The 21,104-nt window shown below is 44.5% G+C and overlaps 1 protein-coding gene across 1 annotated transcript in view; it reads left to right on the plus strand.

The window, feature by feature from the left end:
• Positions 1-21,104, plus strand: part of FILIP1 (filamin A interacting protein 1) — a 265,510-nt gene that overhangs the window by 187,734 nt on the left and 56,672 nt on the right. Inside the window, 2 exon segments of the mRNA XM_033938162.1 lie at positions 8,071-8,244; positions 11,274-11,452. Of these exon segments, the coding sequence (XP_033794053.1) occupies positions 8,071-8,244; positions 11,274-11,452 (353 nt within the window).

The following is a 21,104-nucleotide window of genomic DNA, read 5'->3' on the forward strand; positions in this document are numbered from 1 at the left end:
TCTCTAGTCTTCTAATGAAATACCTTTTTTATCCCTGTGACTGCAAAGTTGAAAGAAAAGAGCAGTCCATGTGTCTTCCCTCAGCCTCTCTTCTCCTCACAACCCAACACTTCTAGCTCTCACTGTGCCTGTGCTACTCTTTGCTTCTTTATTCCTTTCCCGGAGCCTCCCTCAGCACTTCCCCTCCTTTCTATGGTAGACCTAAGACAGGAAGCGTGTCTGACTTATGCTGCATCTCATCTTTAGCCTATTGCTCAGATATTCCTTAGCCAGCCAATAGGCTATAGGGGAAGGCAGGACCAGTAGTTTAGGATACACCAACATCCTGTCCTGCTTTTCCCTGGTTAAGGACTGTGACGAAAGGTGTCTCCTAAGCTACTGGCACTGCTTCCTTTGCAGCTTATTGATTAGCTAAGGAACATCTGACCAATGGGCTGTAGGGGGAGGTGGAAGCAGTAGCTACAGAGACACTGCCTTCCTCTACAGCTCTGTATTGGTAAGATTTTAGCTCTGATATCTGGGCAGTGCTAGAAAAAATATTGGGGATGCCTATGGCAAGATTTCTGCTTCCCCACCATGATCCAGATCTTTGTAAGTTTGAACCGAGAAGTGCCTTGAGTTTGGATTGGTCTTGAGGTTTCATGAGACTTGAAACCATGGGACCAACCCAAACCTCTGGCACCATGCAGCTCAGACTTGCAGAGAGCTGAATCACGCTAGGGAAATAGGGAGCCCATTGTTCGGCAACTGAAGACAGGTGAGGGGAAAGAGACTGGGTAAAGCCTGAGTGAGAGCAAGTAAACTGGATGAAGGCTGCAGGTAGATGAGAGAGAGAGAAATTGACACTGTTGTATTTTGCCACTATTTGAAGACGCATATGGTAAAATACAATGGTGCGTGTTTTGGCCCTACAAATGTTACCAAATATAAAATGTGGCCCCTAATAGAAAAAGGTTGTATAAGCTTGCTTTAGATTATAATCCCACTAGGGACAGAGAGTACCTGTATATAAGTAATGTGTACAACACTGCATATATACTGTGTTTCCCCGAAAATAAGACAGTGTCTTATATTAATTTTAGGCCCAAAAAAGGCACTAGGTCTTATTTTTGGGGTATGTACATGATCATCTCTCCCTTCCTCTCCTATACCTCAATTCTTCCTCTTTCATTTTTCTCCCCCACATGTGCAGCATTTTTCATCCCCTCCTTCCCATCCCTCATACAGCAGAACCCCTTGCCCAGCTTCCAACTTTCCCTCCCATCCCCCTGTGCAGCAGAACTTTTTGCACAGCTTCTCTTCCCTCCCATCCCTTGTGCAGCAGGACCCTTGAGCGAGCACTCCCTTCCCCCCCCCCCGAGCACCTGCCACGCAGCCAAATCCCCATTATTCCCTCCATCCCATCGGAACCCGGCCACGAGCCCTACTTACTACCCTAAGCAGTGTTGTGCCGGCAACATTCTAACAGGCTACTTCGGCCTTGTCCACCGTGAATTTACTCTGCAGCATTACTGTTGACATCATCAGAAACGCGGCAGAGTAATTCATAGCAGACAAGGCTGAAGCAGCCTGTTAGAGTGCTGCCGGCCCCACACTGCTTAGGGAGGTAAGTAGGGCTCGTGGCCAGGTTCTGATGGGAGGGAAGGAAGGATGGTGATTCGGCTGTGTGGCGGGTGCTCGGGGTGGGTGGGATGGAGGGGGTGCTCTCTCAAGGGTCCTGCTGCACAAGGGATGGGAGAGAGGGAAGGGAAACTGCCGGCAAATCTCAGGATTAGGGCTCATTTTGGGGATAGGACTTATATTAAGCCCTACCCTAAAAATCCTGCTAGGGCTTATTTTCAGGGTAGTAGCGCTATAGAAATGATAAGTAGTAGTAGTGATTATATGGGGTTCTCGGCCTACATTCATTGCTGGCACCTACATATCTAACTGGGTAAACAAACATTCTGTAGGATTGCTCAGTTATGTGTGCAGACACTGACATTATTTATTAACACTGCTCACAAATCTTCTGTCTCTGCCTCTAGTCTGTGTCACACATGCTTTGTGCTGCTGAGCATCAGAGTTTAACGTGTCGGAGTTGTTGGGGAGGGGGGGAGGTCAGATTTTAAGATTGTATTGTGGGTGTCAGAGGGAGGGATTGAAGGTACAGACTGATAGGGATATTGAGGGGAAGGATCAGTGTTTAAGACTGTGTTGGGGGTGTCAGGAGAAGGGTATGGGATGTACAGACTGTGTCGGGGGTTCAGAGTTTAAGACTGTCAGGGGGTGTCGTAGGGAGGTACAGACTGTGTCCAGGATGTCGGAGGGAGAGATCAAATGTGCTGAGGGGTGTGCTGCTAGAACCACTCTAACAGATTGCCAGTAGCGCAGCTGAACTTACCCTCTCCTCTTCAGCTGGCAGTAAGTTTGGTTGCACTATCAGCAATCCTGACAGCTAGCACACAGTAACAATCCGTGTGCTAGCTGTCACAGCTAGCCATGCCTCGGCCCTCCCATGTGATGCCCAGATCTGGGCTTTCATTACTGTCTACCATGCTGAAACCGCCTTCCCCCCACCCGTTAACACAGCTAAGTAAAAGGCCAGATAGATGTAGAGATAAGTTATGAAAGGGTTAACAGAGCAGGATAAGGGGATTAAAAGGGCTTAAACGCTGATCACCTTATAGGTCATGGACCTGATGGGCCGCCGCGGGAGCGGACTGCTGGGCGCGATGGACCTCTGGTCTGACCCAGTGGAGGCAACTTCTTATGTATAAGAACAGAGATTATAAAGTCTAGCAGAAAGTTAATACCTGCTTTGCCTTACATGCTGCAAATACCATTCAAAACAAAATATAAACATGTACGCCCAACTGTGGAGACACAACTATGCACTGGAGAGTTTCAAAGTTTTATACTTATGCTAAACTATAGTGATTTGGCGTTTTTTTGCAAACACAATCATCTAGAGATTAAGGGGTCCTTTTATCATGCCTAAAAAAATTGACGCTAAGTGTGATTCTATAAAAGTTACATGCAGAATCATGCTTAGTGCCTATGAGTTGCATAACTTTTAGGCACACCCATTTAGACCAGCTTCCAAGCCTAAATGCCCACACCTAAGTTGTGTGCATATCAGCACATATTCTATAGACTTGCACTTAACTTAAAAGAATGCACACTGTTCTTCCCCTATTTTATGTGGGCATTTGCTGAGTTTTCATGTATAAGAACAAGTTTAACTATTTATGTTAAGATTTATAAGTAAGGTGTTCTGTGGACTTAAGTCCCCAGAGGGCTTTGTTCTCCCAGAGAGCTAGGCTGTATCCACAGAGCTTAAAACCGCTCTTCTTCTTCAGTTTGAAAGAGAACAGTTGCCATGTTGGCTGTATGAGAACCTGAGACTAGCATTGTTCTCCTACCAGGTTTTCATCCTTTATTTCTAACAATCTAACACAGCTTAGTTTTATATCTAAGACTGGAGAACAGTGTTATTTCCACAACATGTGGACACACTCCCAGATCCCTTTTTGAATAGGAGGGGCTGGTAGAGTAAGAAGATTCTGTGACAAAGTTGAACTGACCTGAAGTCATCAATTGTAAAGGTGCATACTTTGTTTCATATTATTAAAGAAAGCTGTTCAAGAAATACAGAATCTGGCTGATAACACTAAGATTACAGAAGTAAGGGTTAACTGAATAGGAGCTTCATACAACTGCCAATATAACTCAAAGTGAGTTCAACAGTGTTTGGCCATTCGAAGGAGTCCTGGTTTTCAGTACAAAACCTGTTCAGGGAAGCTGTAAACTGTTCAGTAAGCTATAGTCAGTATACCCACGATCCTCCCCAACCATACCCCCTTTTCAGCATCACGCACTTAAACTGACACATAATTTTTATAGAATTTCGCCTACCAAGTTAAGTGCATAACTTCCCATTAATGCTAAGTAACGTCAATTATGAGGTATGAATTGCCAATTATCAGTGCCAATTAGGTCTATTAATTAATTTGTTCAGGTACATTGGCTATGCGCTGCGCACCAGTGTATGCTCACAACTTTAGGCTCCATTTATAGAATTTGGGGGATAATACGTGGTTAGTGCACGATAACAGGCTGCTGCACAAACGCATTAGAGTTGTGTCGTAGTTTGCCTGTTACTGTGCGTTTAATGGTACATTATTGTATTTCACTGAATTTTTTCCTGAAGGGGTGTGGCATGGCAGGGAGTGAGAGTGGAAGCATTAGCCAGCTAGCATGTTATACTTACTGTGTACAGTCTAATGCAGTGTTGACATGGAAGCACTTAGGGCCAGATTCTATTAAGGATGCCTAAGTGTGCCTACATTGTAGGCATCACTTTGCGTGGTTGTCAATCAATAATAATAATAACAATTTATATACCGCAGGACCGTGAAGTTCTATGCGGTTTACAATGATTAGAAATGTTACAGATTGAATGGAATAAACAAAGTACAGGCTTAGTGATTGATAGTTCTAGAGATCGTTTGTTGAGGACTAAGATTGTATAAATTGGTTTCCTAAGTATTTCAGGAACAGATGTGTTTTTAGGCGTTTCCTGAATTCCCTATAGGTAGTAGGCACGAGTAATTGTTCTAGGTCTTTACCCCATAGTGCTGCTTGATGTGAGAAAAGATATTGGTGATGACTTTTAAATTTACAACCTCTAACCGGTGGGGAAACAAAGTTCGGGTGAGAGCTTCACTTGTATCTGTTGGCTTGTGTCTGTTGGCGGCCTTTATAGAATCCCACTTAGCAGCGCCTAGGCATGCATAGGCATCACTAGGCATCCTAGAAGTAAGTGCAGGTATATTAGGCCAAGTTTTACTTGGCTTAATTTACTGGTGCCTAACTCGGACGCATAGCAACGCCCGAGTCAACCATGCCTATTCTCTGCCTCAAACATGCCTACTTTTCAGGTAGGCATCATTAGGCTTTGGAGGGAGCCTCGATTTAGGTGTCGCTAAGCCCTGCTCTGAGTTCTGTGCGGAACTCTTACTCCTCCTTTTACAAACTGTAGCGTGGTTTCTAGCGCTGGCCGTGGCGGTATCAGCTCCAACATTCATAGCATTCTTATGAGCATCAGAACTGTTACGTCCAGCACTAAAAACCACGCTACAGTTTTGTAAAAAGGGGGGTTAATTAGTTTTTTTGTTTTTTTTTTTAAATTATCAATTACGTTCTATGTCACAGTCAATCACCACATCACTTAAAAGCTAATTAAAACAATTTGGGTTACGTGCGGATTTTAATTAGGCATCACTAGGCATCCACAATTAGGGCACCTAGCAGTGCCTAACGCAGGCATCCGTTATAGAATCTGGCCCTTAGTGCCTCATGTTCAGTGCTCCTGCGTTAACATTCGGCAGGTAATGAACGCTAACGGAAAACAGCGCACAACAGAAAAACAAGTGGGAAAGCACTCAAAGTGTGTCACATAAAATTTGCATGTATTGCACGATAAAGTCCACATAACTGAAAATATTATTGCACTTTTTGGCCCCATAAATTTCCCTGATAGTTTTTTATTTCTTTTACAAAAATGTATGCAATATTTTATCTTGATCCTGTGAGTTAAAAAGAAAAGGCCAGTGTCAGCCTCTGTGATGGAATGTATGGAAACAAGTGAAAGGAGCTTTCAGGGAATTTTTTTTTTAACTTATTTTAGCTCAATCTTTTATTTATTATTATTATTTTAGCATTTATATACCACTTATGGCCTAAGTGGTTTATATTCAGGTACTCAAGCATTTTTCCTTATCTGTCCCATTTTTCCTTATCTGTCCTGAAGGGCTCACACTCTATCTAATGTACCAGGGCAACGGAGGATTAACCAGTGTTCCCTCTAAGCTGCGCTGGCGTGCGCTGGCGCACAAAATATTGCCTCGCAGCGCACAATGTCACGTCACAGCGCACGGCGTACGGAGATGGCAGGCCGCGGCGAGAGGAGAATCGGGCGAGTTGGCGCTGGCGCCCGATATTTTTAGCGCACGGGGAAAAAATTTTGCTCACATCACCCGCCCGCTTAGAGGGAGCACTGATTAAGGCCCAAATTCTGTAACTGGTGTCTAATGTTAGGCACCTATTTTGGAGGCGCCCATCTAGATAGGCGCCTATCTAAATTGATGAATGAGCTCAATCAAGCTTTTCAATTAGCAATACTTGAAACTTAGGCGCCTATCAAGAAAGAGCGATTCTGCAATAAGGCGCCTCTAAAAATTTAGGGGGCCTTCAAAAAAAATAGGCGCTATGCACGTTAGGCGTGGCTACGTGTTTGGTGCCTTGTTACAGAATCGCTGCTCTTAAGCGTGCTTAAGCGCTCACATAGGCGCCTAACGTTTAGTTGTGCCTAGAGCTGGCCTATTTATTGGCCACCTCCAAAATAGATGCCACTCGGCGTGATTCATTAAACAGCACCCAATTTTACTTGAATCGCACTGAACAGTGCGTTCTTTGGCACTTAACTTTTGGGCGCTTCTTATAGAATTTGCTCTTAAGTGATTTGCCCAGGGTCACAAGGAGCAGCGCGGGATTTGAACCCACAATCTCAGGGGCGCTGAGGCTGTAGCTCTAACCACTGCACCACACGCTCCCCACATTTATTTATGTTTGGGTCTCTTTAATTCTGTTTTCAGTGTGCACTATTTTGTCCTTTGATACTCTCAACTAATCTTTAAGCCCATTACATTAACGGGTGCTAGAATAGATAGATGTGTGTGTCTGTCTTTCTTTCTTTCTTTCTCTTTGGACGCTGTCTGTCTTTTTTTCTTTGTCTCTCTCTCCTTGGACGCTGTCTTTCCCAGAGCAAAGCATGATCGCTGTCTGCCCCCAGCACACCCCTCCCCCCCCAAAGCAGCCCCCTTTCCCTCTCCCCCTGACCCCCTCTTATGCCATGCTTGCCTGCTTCGTGGCCCCCTTCTGTTCCCCCCTCCAGGAGCAAAGCATGATTGTTGTCTGCCCCCAGCACACCCCTCCCCCCCAAAACAGCCCCCTTTCCCTCTCTCCCTGGCCCCCTGTTGTGCCATGCCTGCCTGCTCTGTGGTCCCCTTCCGTTCCCCCCCATCCCAGAGCAAAGCATGATTGCTTTCTGGCCCTCAGCACAACCCTCCCCCCAAAGCAGCCCCCTTTCCCTCTCGCCCTGGCCCCCTGCCTGCCTGTATTGCTCCCTCTTCTGGCCCACCACAACGAACCGCAGCTGCTGCTCCTCTTCAAAGCAGCCTGCAGAGGACCGCTGGCTAGCTGTAGCAAACCTTGCAGGCCGCTCTCCACCTCGGTAGCATGTTCCCTCTGACGCACGGGATCGCGTCAGAGGGAACGTGCTACCGAGGTGGAGAGTGGCCTGTGAGATTCGATACAGCTGGCCAGCGATCTTCTGCAGGCTGCTTTGAAGAGGAGCAGCAGCGGCGACAGCGGTTTGTTGTCTGGGTGAGTGAGGGCGGGAGGGGGGGAGTCGCCGGCGTGTTCCCTGCCTCCGTGTTCGAAAATAGAATTTGGCACGGAGGGACACATCACACTGTCAGGGAACACGCCGTCCTAAGTGCGCATGCGCGCTTAGGGTTTTATTATAGAAGATGAAGTGTGTGCTGAAACAAAACCTATTTCACGGTGATAAAACCGCACATCTGCAATGCACTGTAGAGTGTTCGTTCTAAGATTGCAAAGGAGGGAGTAAAGGAGAACCATGAATGGGGGCTTTAACTGGCTTGAAAGTCTCTGGCATTCCTGGTGGCTCCAGTCTTATACACTGCCGGGAAGAGGCTGCTATCACGCTGACCTATTCATCTCACCAGATGACAGCAGGGTTACGTGTGGTTTAAAATTAGCAGGGTTCTTCTGTTTTGATGTTTCCCTAGCAACACATTGCTATACTTCATCCAGTTTAGTTCATCTGTGTCTGGCAAATCCTTATCAAAAGTACATGTGGTGCTGTTCTGCAAATGCTCAGCGGGCTTAACCAGTAGCCTTCCAGAGCCCAAGCGCAACATCACTTCAGCTGTAGTGACCAAAAATTGGCTCGTGATAGTCATAGTATTGTTTGTCTAACTGTATTGAATTACATCATCACAGGCCAGAGAAGATGTTATCCACATGCTGAAGACAGAGAAGACCAAACCAGAAGCCTTGGAAGCTCACTATGGATTCTCAGGTCCAGAGGATGTCTTGCAAATACTGCACAAGGATGCCCTTCTTGCTCAGGAAAAATCCATAGGAGAAGATGTCTATGAAAAACCAATGGCAGAGGTAATCGCTAGCATTGTAATTTTATCATAGGGGAGAGAAAGGAATGTTACTGACATCTCCACCATAAGAGAACATTGTCATGATGCATATAGGACACAGCGGCATATAAGACGCACCCTCTTTTTTATACATATTTTTAAGAAAAAAATAATTTTCTACATTTTTTCATGAATTTCCATAATGATTTACTTTACTAATTTTATAGTTATTTATGTCTACATTAAATGTAGCTAGGGAACACTGTAGTTAGGTACCTTTTAATCTTCATCCTCAAAACCCAGAAACAATGCGACAAGCATGTACAATGTGTACTTGTCAGATCTCACAGCGTGAGAGAGAGCAGAAACGGCATAACGCGCATACACAGTGCATTCCTGTGACACGTGTGTGCAGTGTGTACTTATGAGACCTCGAGACGTCCACGAGAGAGAAGAAACAACATGATGGTATATTAATATAAAGCAGAAGTTTTAGATTGACTGAAATTTCAATTCATAATTTCGATTACCGGCGCATAAGACGCACCCCATATTTTAAGCGTATTTTGAGGGAAAAAAGTGTCCTATATGCCGGCAAATACAGTATTTCCTGAAGCAGAAGCCTCGGGTTACCAAGCAGTTGGGGATAGTTGGCCCATATCTGCTCACATCACATCTGTGCCCTTAAAACTCTGAATGTCACAGTAGCTCGTGATCATAGGAGCACTCAAGGAGGCATGCCTTGCCACCTTGGAGCCCCTATGGAGCACAGATGGAGTACTAAGGAAGCTTGGAAGGAGTATAGAGGGAGCATTGTTTGAGCTGTGTTGGAGTCCTGCTAGTTTTTGGACAGTTGCCTGAGTAATGCCTGAGGTGTGTTGGGTTGCTATTAAGATACCATGACATCCTTTTTTAGTATGGGGACAAGGAAGAATAAATCAGTGGTAACTCGGATGAGTGGACCAACGGACCATCATGACTTGACTTCAGAATAAGAACACCAATTTGTGGTCCTTTTCTGATTTGAGTGCCTCTTTAAGCCCTGTTGGCCCAACTCCTTCCCTCAACCTATTACTCCAACTATTTCTCAGTACCAAATGCAGGGGTGGGCTTCTCCGGTCCTCGAGGGCCAGAATCCATTCGGGTTTTCAGGATTTCCCCAATGAATATGCATGAGATCTATTTGCATGCTCTGCTCTCAATGCATATTCATTGGTGAAATCCTGAAAAACCAACTGGATTCCGGCCCTTGATGATCGGAATTGCCCACCCCTGACCTAATGCCTTAGACAACCCTATTGACTGTGGATGTTAAGAATCCTATAATTTCTTTGGTTTCTGGGCCTGTTAGTTTGCCTAACGTATTTCCTTACCCACATTTTTTAGTTGTCCCAATCCTGAAAGCCCATTCTATAATGGCATCCGAGAGCCCAGATTCTGTTACAAAATCTAGCATAATCTATCATGGATCCATTTACAGAACTGGTTAAGAACCTGATTGGGCCTGAAGTGGCAGTGCTAGAATTGGCTTTGCAGTACTGAGTGGTACACATTGAAGAGAACCTGCCCAGTGATTTGGATAAAAGTAAAGGGTTCTGTCTCTGCGATGGGAAGTAGAGACCCTGGAAAAAAAACTGGGTTGGAACTGAGGGATGAGAAGAGAGCATTGATGGTTCACTGAAACATCATACCACATGCAAATAGCATTCTACATACATGCTGCACACAAGGGAAGTCATTTTCTGATCACTAGTTGGTAATGAAGGTGGGAAGGAGACAAAGGTAAAGAAGAGAAGAAATGAAGGAGGAGGCCATGGGACAGTAGTAGAGAAGACACTGGCAGGAGTCCATAGTCTGTTATTGAGAAAGACATGGGGGAAACCACTGCTTGACCTGTATCGGTAGCATGGAATATTGTTACACCTTGGGTTTTGGCCAGGTACTAGTGACCTGGATTAGTCACCATGAGACTTGATGGACCATTGGTCTGACTCAGTAAGGCTATTCTTATGTTCTTATGATGATTGGCGAAATACAGAAGAACCTGGTGAAGATGATGGTAGCGATGGATGGTTAGAGAAAAGCTCAGAGGAAAGTTGAAGGGAAAAGTGAGGGAGGCTGAGAGGAGCCTTGTATGAGATGATAGGGCAGACAGAAGAGAAGATTCATAGCCTGGGGAAAAGATAGAGAAGTAAAAAGAAGCCTGAGAGAGATGCAACTGTAAGGAAAGATCATAAATATAAATTTAAGACATAGAAGAAAAGAAGAAATGGTGTATGTAGCAAGACCTCCAAAACTCCTATATTCTAAAGGGAGGGGGATTTTGGAGTACTGCTCCTAATCTGATGTTACCCTATAGTGTGAGTATTGGAGGTTGGGCCTGCTGATCCTAATGGACCTGACTCTGGCTCTAGTGGCCTGGGGTCTGGGTTTCTTTTTACTGGAGTACATGAAAGGGGGAGTGCTGTAAGAGCCCAAGAGGAGGGGGGTCATCAGCCAAACCTCAGAAAGCACCCTTCCTGATAGAAATATGAGTCATCTGGAAAGGGAAAACAGCTAGGCTTAAACAGAAGGAGGAGTTGTGCTAAAGAAGGAGGAGAAAGCTGATGCCGAATTCAGTCAAGGTACATGAACAGGATTCCTTCAGGGAGGTGAATGGCACCAAGAAGTTGCATCCCATCTCTGTCCCCGAGAGGTCTGAGGGACTTGTCTCCCTGGTACATCCTGAGCATACTGACAGAGGATTTTGTATCTCTACTAAAATGGATTTCTTGGGATGGAGAGTATTTTTCTGTGTTTTGTATCTCTCTCCCTAGGACATACATACTGGGAAGGAGGTTTTGGAATAATGACTGACTCCAGTGCATAGACACTGACAGTACTTAATCCAAGTACTGTGCTGTGATGAAAGAAGTTTGTTCTGATATCTGGCAGCAGTGGTCTTAAGTACTTCTGTAGTGGAAGTTGATAATGTTTGATGAACTGTAATTTTGCAAACAAAACATTGTGTGTTAAATATTCACATCATTCGCTTCCTTTTTTTCAACTCAGTTGGACAGGCTGGAGGAAAAGCAGAAGGAAACATATCGGCGTATGCTGGAGCAGCTGCTGCTAGCAGAGAAATGCCATCGACGTACCGTCTATGAGCTGGAGAATGAGAAGCGCAAACATGCAGACTACATGAACAAGAGCGATGACTTCACCAACCTGCTAGAGCAAGAACGTGAAAGGTAAGCTGTCTCAAGCTTGCTGCCACTAGAGAAAAAGAATAAGTTAAAATTTACTGCCATTTACTGCGAGCCACTCCCACAGGTATAACCCATATATAAATTGGGTTTGATAGAGGGTAGGTTTGTGTGTTCATGGAGCTGACATTTTGATCGGTGTGATTTTTCTGTCAGTATTTGATGATGTCATGTTATGAGACAGAGAAGGCTGTTAATGTATTACTTTGTTTTTTACATGGCAACTAATGCTGTGAAGAAGCAGGAAGAGTTTTCTGAGAAGGGAAATATCAGTGGGTGTTTCCTCGGCTCAGAGAGGGTGTTTTATGATGACAGATGACACGAAGGGTGAAGGATTTTGAGAGTGAGGTCTGTGACCTCTGTCTGTGTGAATTGCAGTAGCATAGTATGCCCAGGTGGGCATAGATCTACCGGCAGCAGTACAGCTGCAATTTGACTGGCATGGATCCCCAAGCCCCACCAGCTGAAGATTCCCAACATTTCTCCCTCTAGGAGATTAGGGGCAGTGGTGTAGCCAAAGGTAGGAGGTGTTTGGGGTGGTGGCGCCCCCCCTCCACTCCATCTGCACCCCCCATTCCACACTTGCACTCTCCCTTCCTCCCACGTACTTCTGTAAATCTTCACCAGCTTGAGTGGCTTCTCCATCATGCCACTCGCACCAGCATTGGGTTTCCTTCTGACATCACTTCCTGGCCCTGTGACCCGGAAGTGATTCAGAGGGGAACCAGGCCGGCGCGAGCAACAGGTAGGAGAAATTGCTCGCATTGGCAAAGATCTACAGAGGTAGGGGAGAGGGATGGCATGAGTGTGCCGTGGTGTGGTGGGCGTGGTGTGGTGGTGAAGTGCCAGTGCCCCCATCGAGATGGCACCCTGAACGGTCCACACACCCCGCCCCCCCCCTTACTATGCCACTGATTAGGGAGCCTCTTAACTCCATTTCCCCAACCCCCAGTACTTTTAGTTCCTCACTAGCAGCGAGCAGCAACATATCTCCCCTGCTCACTCCAGCCTGAGTCTTCATATGTCAGAGGGAAGGCTCACAGCCAGTGCATGCAAGGAAAATGAGATGCTGCATGCTGCCAAGGAAGACCTGTAGGATTTAAACAAAACTTAAACAGATCCTCTAGGCTACAGCCTAGAAGTTAGTAACGTAATATATAACTACAATAGTTTCTTACTTAGTTATTCTCAAACTATCATCACTGAATCCGAGTCCATCAGATATGTATTGAAAAGGATACTTCAGCCCAGATACATTTCTCGCTATGGCTGTCCATTATACTTCACCATTGGTCTTGGAGAATTCTATTGTATTACTTTTTTTATTTGTGTATATCTTAGAACTTCACATCTACTATTTTCATTTCTGCTAAAAAGATAATCATGCACTTAGCTTTTAAGGTAAGTAATAAAATCAAATTCTCCAAGACCAATGGTGAAGTATAGCGAGATATGCATCTGGGCTGAAGTATCTGTTTCAATACATATCTGATGGTCCCGAATTCGGTGATGATAGTTTGAGAATGACTAAGTAAGAAGCTATTATTGTTTTAGGATTTAAAGGCATCAGGGGGTGGGGAAAGTGGAGTTGAATTTCTCCCTTGATTGCCTGGGGGGAGTGACAGTGGGGATGAGGTTGTTGTGCCCACATATTTTGGCCTCAAGCATGCCCAAAATCGGGTGTCTGGCTAAGCCCCTGATGAAGAGGTCATAGGTGACAAAGGTGGGAGATGTGAGAGGCTGTCAGAAAGAACAGAGCTTAGTGATGAGGGAAATTTAAGAAAGCTGCATTCACTGAGGTTTTGTAGTAGTTCCTGAGAGAAAGGGAGGGAAATGTATCCTTTAATACCTTTTCTCCTTGGGTGGAGGCATCAGGGCACCAGAGATATATCAAGTTTCAAGTTTAATTAATTTTAATATACCGACCATCGACGTGCACCTGGCCGGTTTACAATGCTAAAAATGAAAGGGGAAGAGCGACAGAGTTAGCTCCAGTGGGGACATTTGTCAGGTGAGCCCCAAATCCATAGAACACTCTGGAAGAGATGTGTGAAGGAGTGGGTGATACTTTCTGTTCTCATTATTCAAGGTAGTACGGTTCCTGAAAATGTTTACAAACTGCAAAATTGCGAATAATGAAATGTTGAGTCTATGGGAAAATAGAGGATGGGTTCTAGCAGTACACATTGTGCCTCAAATCACAGAAAGTGAGCAGCGGATCTTATTGAGAAAATAGGGTGTGCTTCCTGCATAAAACAGCACTGTAGATGCTTATAATTCACTCTCTGGACACTTGGTGGCCATATCTGAAAGAGAACACCAGATGCAAAGTAAATATGAAAGCAAAGGAAGCTGTTTTTGTAGTACAGGTCTGCAAATTTGCGAGCACAGTGGCACGAATGGGGAATATTGGTCACAATAGATGCAACCGCAGATACATGAAATCATGCATTGGGAACACATGAATAATGAGAATAGACTGTATAGTGAAAAGCACCCCCTCATTGATAGTTCAATTAAGCCACCTTTATAGCAGGGGGTGCCGTTCATGGGTGCACAGGATAAGTCACCTTACAAGGTAGGTGGGGACAAACCTGTTGAGTCAGAGAGGCGGAGCTCAGGTACTGGTAGCCAATATAGTTTGTGGAGGAAGAACATAAGAATAACCTTACTGGGTCAACACAATGGTCTATCTACCCCATGTGATGTGATCATGCCTCTTGCAGCCTTCTATCAGTCGTAATGCAGCATTCTGAATTAGTTGCAGCTAATGCAAACACGTTTTGGTTACACTAGTGTACAGGGAATTGCAGTAGTCTAGTCATGATGTTGTTATGGCATGGACCACTGTGGTCAGACTTGTCTTTTCAGTATATGGATAGAGATTTCGTAGCTGCCGAAGATGATAGAGACAGTTTTTAAAGGTTGTTTAAATTTTTGGGATTGGAGTGAATGATGCGTCTAGCAATATCCTGAGATTCCTGACCTGTGATTTTAGGGGGGAGTTCATATTTCCAAAAGATATTTTGAAGTCAGGTATTTGTTTGCTTGTGCTAGGAACCCAAAGAATCTCTATTTTGCTTGGGTTCAGACAGAGTTTGTTGTTGTTTGCCCATTCGTGAGTTGCGGTTAGACAGGCAATCAGTTTACTCAAAGCTTTAGGTTGATCTGGTTCAATGGGTACAAATAGTTGCACTTCATTGGCATAGATTTAGAATTTTGTGCCCATTGATTGAAGCAGTTCAGTCAGAGGCTTAAGATAGATATTAAATAAGAAGGGGGACAGTGTGGACCCCTTTGAAATTACTGCCAACATGGTCTTCTGGGCAGGGCCGGATTAACCAATAGGCCAAGTAGACACATGCCTAGGGCCCGAAGTTGTCAGGGGGGCCCGATGAAACAGAGGACTCATTTGGTATTTTTTTTTCCCTTGGCAACTTGGGTCCCCCGGGAAAGATCGGCAGCACTGGGCTCCCCATGGAAATATCGGCTGCGCTGGGCCTCCCCCCCCGGGAGATCAACAACACTGCCCTACCCCAGCATCGCCATCAACCAACCTGAATAACTGACGTCGGAGGGGGTGGACCAGCAGATGCAAAGAGTTGCTGCAAGGTCCCATGATGACTGCATCTGCCGGCTCTGCTCAGTGAAGAGGTTAGTGACGTCGGAGGGGTTGGACTGGCAGACGCAGTCATCGCGGGACCTTGCAGCAACTCTTTGCATCTGCCAGTCCACCCCTTCTGACGTCACTTATTCAGGTTGGTTGATGGCGATGCCGGGGGAGGGCGATGTTGTCGATCTCCAAGGGGGGGGGGCGGGGCAGCACTGCCAATCTCTCCGGGGGGGGAGTGGCAGCGCTGCCGATCTTTTCCAGGGAGGTAGCAGCACTGCCTATCTTTCCCGGGGGCCCGCGTTGCCAAGGAAAAAAAAAACCTAGTCCTCTGTTTCTTCAGCGGGCCCCCTCTGATGTAGAAGGGTGGTGGAGGGAGAGAAAGAGGACAGGGTGGTATGGAAGGGTGGTGGAAGGAGAGAAAGGGGTAGATGCTGATGGAATTGGTGTGCAGGGGAAGGGGAGAGATATAAGGGGAAGGATACTGGATGGAATTGGGTTGAAGGGAAAGAAAGGGGGCAGATGCTGATGGAATTGGTGTGCAGGGAAAGAGGGAAGGATACTGGATGGAATTGGGTTGGAGGGAAAGAAAGGGGGCAGATGCTGATGGAATTGGTGTGCAGGGAAAGGGGGAAAACCTAAGGGGGAAGGATACTGGACGGAATTGGGTTGGAGGGAAAGAAAGGGGGCAGATGTTGATGGAATTGGTGTGCAGGGAAAGGGGGAAAACATAAAGGGGAAGGATACTGGATGGAATTGGGTTGGAGGGAAAGAAAGGGGGCTGATGCTGATGGAAGTGGGGGGAAGACAGAGGAGAGAGTGAAATTCCAGAACATGGGGGTGTGGGTGTGTGAGAGGGAAGGGAAGAAGAGAAGAGGAGAGGAGAGAGATGCCAGACCATTGGAGGAGGGAATGGAAGAAGATGGATTCCAGACCAATGGGAGTGAAGGGAAAGATGGAAGGGGGAGGTATACAGTTTCTGGAAGTGGCACAGAAGGACAGAAGATGAAAGGAAGAGATTGACAAGAAGATGAGGAGAGCTGAAACCAGACAAGACAAAGGTAGAAAAAAAAATTTCTATTTATTTATTTTTTTGCTTTAGGGGACATGCATTGCTGTTTCTGTGGTGCTGCATTGTTTGCAGAGTCCAGCATCTTGGTGGTTTTATTTAACCTTTGTCTACGTATTTCTATTTTATCTCCCCTTTTACAAAACTGTAAAGCATTTTTTTAGCGCTGGCTGTGGCTAAAAACCATACTACAGTTTTGTAAAAGGGGGGAGAGGTTAGTTTGTGATTACTTATTCCATACTAGGCGAAGGTGTTTTCTCTGTTCTGTTTGTATGAAAAACATGGTTTTTGTTAGCGTTGACTAGCCTTGTTTGGCGAAATGCATCAGGCATGGTTCTTGGGAGCACCTTGAATTAACCTGATTTGAATCTCCTTATTTTCTGCCAATCTTCTTTTGTTTCATGTTGGATTCTTTGGAGGACTGCTTGCCTTGTTGTTTCGTTGCAAATTAACATACATGGAGTGGAACATACTAGAGGAGTTACAGATTTGGTTGTTTATACATACATATGGGTTACAGCTGGTTGATGTAGAGTGAGGCAGTTGAGAGGCATTGTAAGCTTGGTTATTAATATAGACTTATATTTCGGATAGTATTACTGCTTTACAAATATTTGAACACTTTCATATATGCATGGAAAGGGTTCAGAGTTAAATTCCTGGGTAAGTAGGTGGGAAGAGAAAGAAGGGGGATTTGTTCAGAGATATTTGGGGGTTGCATAGAAGAAAAACTGTGCACTGGTATACTAATCTTTGTTTGTTTTGAATTTAAAAAAAGAAAGAAATATAAGTGGAAATAAAGAAGTAAAGAAGAAAACAGATAAATGGGGGCAGGACATGGGCGGGGTGGGGGCAGGGCAGGGCCAGGGGGGCCCAGTGTACTTGTGTGCCTAGGGGCCCTCGAAGAATTAATCCTGCCCTTCTTCTGGGCAACTTAAGAGGACTGGAGGATCCCTGCCAGTTCATGTTTTTATGAATTGGGAAGGGGTTGAAGAGTAGAGCAGGAGGGCAAGGAGAGGACAGAGAGGATATTTTGTTCTCACCCATCCACAATTTGCTGACAACACTATCGCTATGAAAGCATATAGGCAGACTTATTCTGTTTTAATTTATAACATTATATTGAAGGAAATAATTAAATATAAAATAATACAAATAGATTTCATTTCAAATAAATTCACAATTATAATATTTACATACATATTTCTATCATTCCTTCAAAATATATTTCCATATGACCCAAATCAACCCCCCTACTACCCTCACCTCCCTTCCCTCCTTTTCCCCACTTCCCCCTCCATTTTTTCCCTCCTATTCACATTGTATTGAAGTAATTAATAAAACTATAATATAAAATGAAATTTATCATTCCTTCAACATACATTTCAATATATTTTATAGATAATAAAGTGACCTATGTCCCTTTATAAAACCTGCCTCCCCAAAAGTTTCCACACTAAGTTACACAAGCCATAATTCTACCTTCTTCCATCTAAGCATTTCAGCTGTTGCCTTCAGCTGTGAATTCTGCAGAGCTTTCCATTCTGTCTAACCACTAATTCTTGAGATTTTTCTTTCCTTATTATTGAATAGTTCAACATGTATTGAGGGTTGAAAATGAAAAAAATATCTGTCAAAGTTAATGAAAAACTTGCTTATTTGCCTAATATTGTCCACATGTATAAGTTTTATACAGGTTGGCACTGCATCATTGAGGGTTTACATTTTATCTATTTAAAAATGAATTGCTTGCTTTCATTGGTGACTTCAAAGTGACGTCCAACCAAGTGGGCTGAAATCATTTTTAATCTGATGCAACCCTTTAGGGCCATTAGAAAGAGGAAAATTAGATCATGGTAACGATTTCAAGGAAGCTAAAGCCAGTTGTTTGCCCCATTTCTTCACTTAGGCATCAGAATGGGGGAGGCCATAGGGACCATGGCCTCTCCAAAAATTGGCGGTGAATTGCTCTACTCCTCCACCCACCTCCTCCCGGCTGTTGTAATTTTAAATCTTCAGGTAGCTGTCATACAGCATCGCTGCAGAATGAAGACTTCCAGGGCAGGCCTGCTCATTGACTCTATTCGCCAGCTGCCAGAAAATTTAAAACTGCAGCAACTGGGAAAGGTAGGTGGGGGAGTCGGGAGCTGGAGAGAGGTCGTGCCACAGGATCCTGCTGGGGCTAGGGCGGAGCTCCCCCCCCCCCTCAAACAATAAAGCGTTCTGCTGCTTATGCACAGTCAGACCAATAAAAATCCCAGCAAGAGCCAACTGATGGGTGGTGCTTACAACCAGCAAATTGTTGTGTTATAAAGCACAAGTGGGGCATAAGAACATGCTGGGTCAGACCAATGGTCCATCAAGCCCAGTAGCCCATTTTCACGGTGGCCAATCCAGGTCCCTAGTACCTGGCCAAAACCCAAGGAGTAGCAACATTCCAGCATCTCAAAGAGTAAGCAAGATTCTGGAACCCCAATGAGAGCAACATTCCAGAGCTGAGATTGTGATGTCATAATGCCTCATTCCACAGTGCCAACCTCATCAGTGATGTTACAATGGCTTGATTGTCCTATACTTGGCACACGTAAGAGCATAAGAAAAGCCATACTGGGTCAGACCAATGGTCCATCAAGCCCAGTAGCCCGTCCTCACGGTGGCCAATCCAGGACACTAGTACCTGATCAAAACCCAAAGAGTAGCAACATTCCATTCTACCAAACCAGAGCAAGCAGTGGCTTCCCCCGTGTCTTTTTCAATAACAGACTATGGACTTTTCTTCAGGAACTTGTCCAAACTTTTTTAACAGCACTTATCTGCATAGCATCTGCTAGCTGAATAAGTACTCTTGCCAAGATATTTAGCAGCACTATACATAGAATGCCGCTAGATATTCTTACAGTCCATCTTGTCACTACCTAGATAGAGTCAGGGCAATGTAGAGGTGAAGCATGAGCAGAGTTGGAAGTTATTCCGCTAGACTAGTAACTGTTACATAGTCCTGTTGCCTAATGAAACTAATCCCTTAGATAGATTGTGAGGACAGACAAGGAAAAATGCTTCAGTATCTGAATAAATTCATGTAACCCTTTCTGAGTTCCCTTGGGAGAATGGTATAGAAAATTGAATGGATAAATAAAATAAATGTAATATATGTAAATTCTCTGGGCTTAAAATTTCCCTGTGTTCAGTGACTAAAAGTATGCACATAGGTTTCATTGTCCCCTGGATGATATGAATGGTGCCCACAGTTAGGTGTGATCCTGAGATCTGTGTGTAAATAAAATAGTTAATGAGGCCATAACAATCCATAATTGGCTTAACAGTCAATTATGGATGTTAATTGGCTCTAATTTAAATTTGCGCATGGATCTGGCTGCACGCAATTCTATAAAGATCTTTGCCAAAATCCTCTTTTGGGTGAATTAGGGGCATTCCAAAGAATTATGTGCAGGGTTATAGAATTGTGGGGCTGTGCACCCAAGTTACACAACAGGATTTACAACACATTTCAGTAGGCATAAGTCCTGGCACCCAAAGTTGGGTGCCAGAATACACGCTAAAAGCTGTTCTATAAAGAGCACTGAGCCCAGAGAAGAGCACAAATTTTTCCCAGCACCTACTTTTTGGCGCTAGTTTTCTAAATCTGACCCTGTATATGAAAGTGCATGAAAAAAAGGAGAGAGACTGTATGCAGGAAGAGGCATTCAGATTGTTTTTCCTACAGATAAAGATGCTTAGATTCTCTTCTCTTTTTGGTTTCTTCTGATGAAAGTAGTGAACTAGCCAAAACCGAAGAGAGTTGATCCCAAAGTATCCACAGAGAAGAAAATCCAGAAAAAAAACAAAAAAACTGTGGAGTGACGATGTTCCTTAAATGGACCTTATTAAGAATATCAAAGTTCCAAGATACAATAGAATCATCCAAGGTAATCCACATAAAAGCCTAAAGGACCTAGTCCGTTAAGGACGCAGGACCCAACACAGTCCGCGTTTCGACAACAAGTCTTCTTCAGGGGTCCCTGGGAGTCCTATAATGGTGAATAAGTGGAAAAGCCGATATGTGGAGAGCCTCAAGTGAAACGCTGCTTGCAACCAAGGCAACTGGCACTGAGGCTCCAGTGAGTGAAAGAAGGGGATCAAAGAGTGTGAGAGAGCCTTCAAATGAATATGATACACTCTTACCCTCCCCCCCCTATTTACTAAGCCACGGTAGAGGTTTCTACCTTGGCCTGGAACACTAAATGCTCTGACGCTCATAGAATTCTATGAGCGTCGGAGCAACGTTGGAGCATTTGGCACTATGGGCCACAGTAGAAACCTCTACAGCTGCTTAGTAAAAGGTGTGTGCATGGGGGGGGGGGGAGTTAATGAGGGAGACTTGGCATCTTTAGTTTGCCCAAGAAAACACATTCAATTTACCTAAGATTTGTGGTAAAGATGACTGGAATCAGAGATGTAAATTAGGCAATAGCTTTTTTTTTTTTTAGTGTTCTAAATCTCGACTCCTTAGCCTTCATTATTATCTTTTAATGAGAGAAGCAACAATAAGCTTTAATTCTTAACAGTAGAGTATGAAAAAGATTTCATTAGCCATAAATTAAACTTACTAAAATAGACCAATCTAAAACTCTGGTTTAAATGCAATAAATGAATAATCCTTTCCTGTGACACCAACAGAAATACTGAAGATCCCTACTTAGACAATAAAGTCTGACCCAGTAAAGCTGGTGTGAATCAAACTCTTGTAAAGGATTTGGTCTTGATTAACTATTGGTATGGGAGAGAGTTGTACTCTGACCCTAAACCCCAGTGCTATAAAATTGTCTTGCATGGTTTAGTGTAAAGCGACGAGTCCTCTCATCCTGTAGCCCCCCTCCTTTGTCTCTTCCTCCCCTCTGCCTCCCCTTTTAGGCCATGAATGCATTGGCTAGCCGCTTAGTATTCTATGATATGCATTC

The sequence above is a fragment of the Geotrypetes seraphini genome, chromosome 3 (assembly GCF_902459505.1).
Source record: "Geotrypetes seraphini chromosome 3, aGeoSer1.1, whole genome shotgun sequence".
NCBI classification, from domain to species: Eukaryota; Metazoa; Chordata; class Amphibia; order Gymnophiona; family Dermophiidae; genus Geotrypetes; species Geotrypetes seraphini.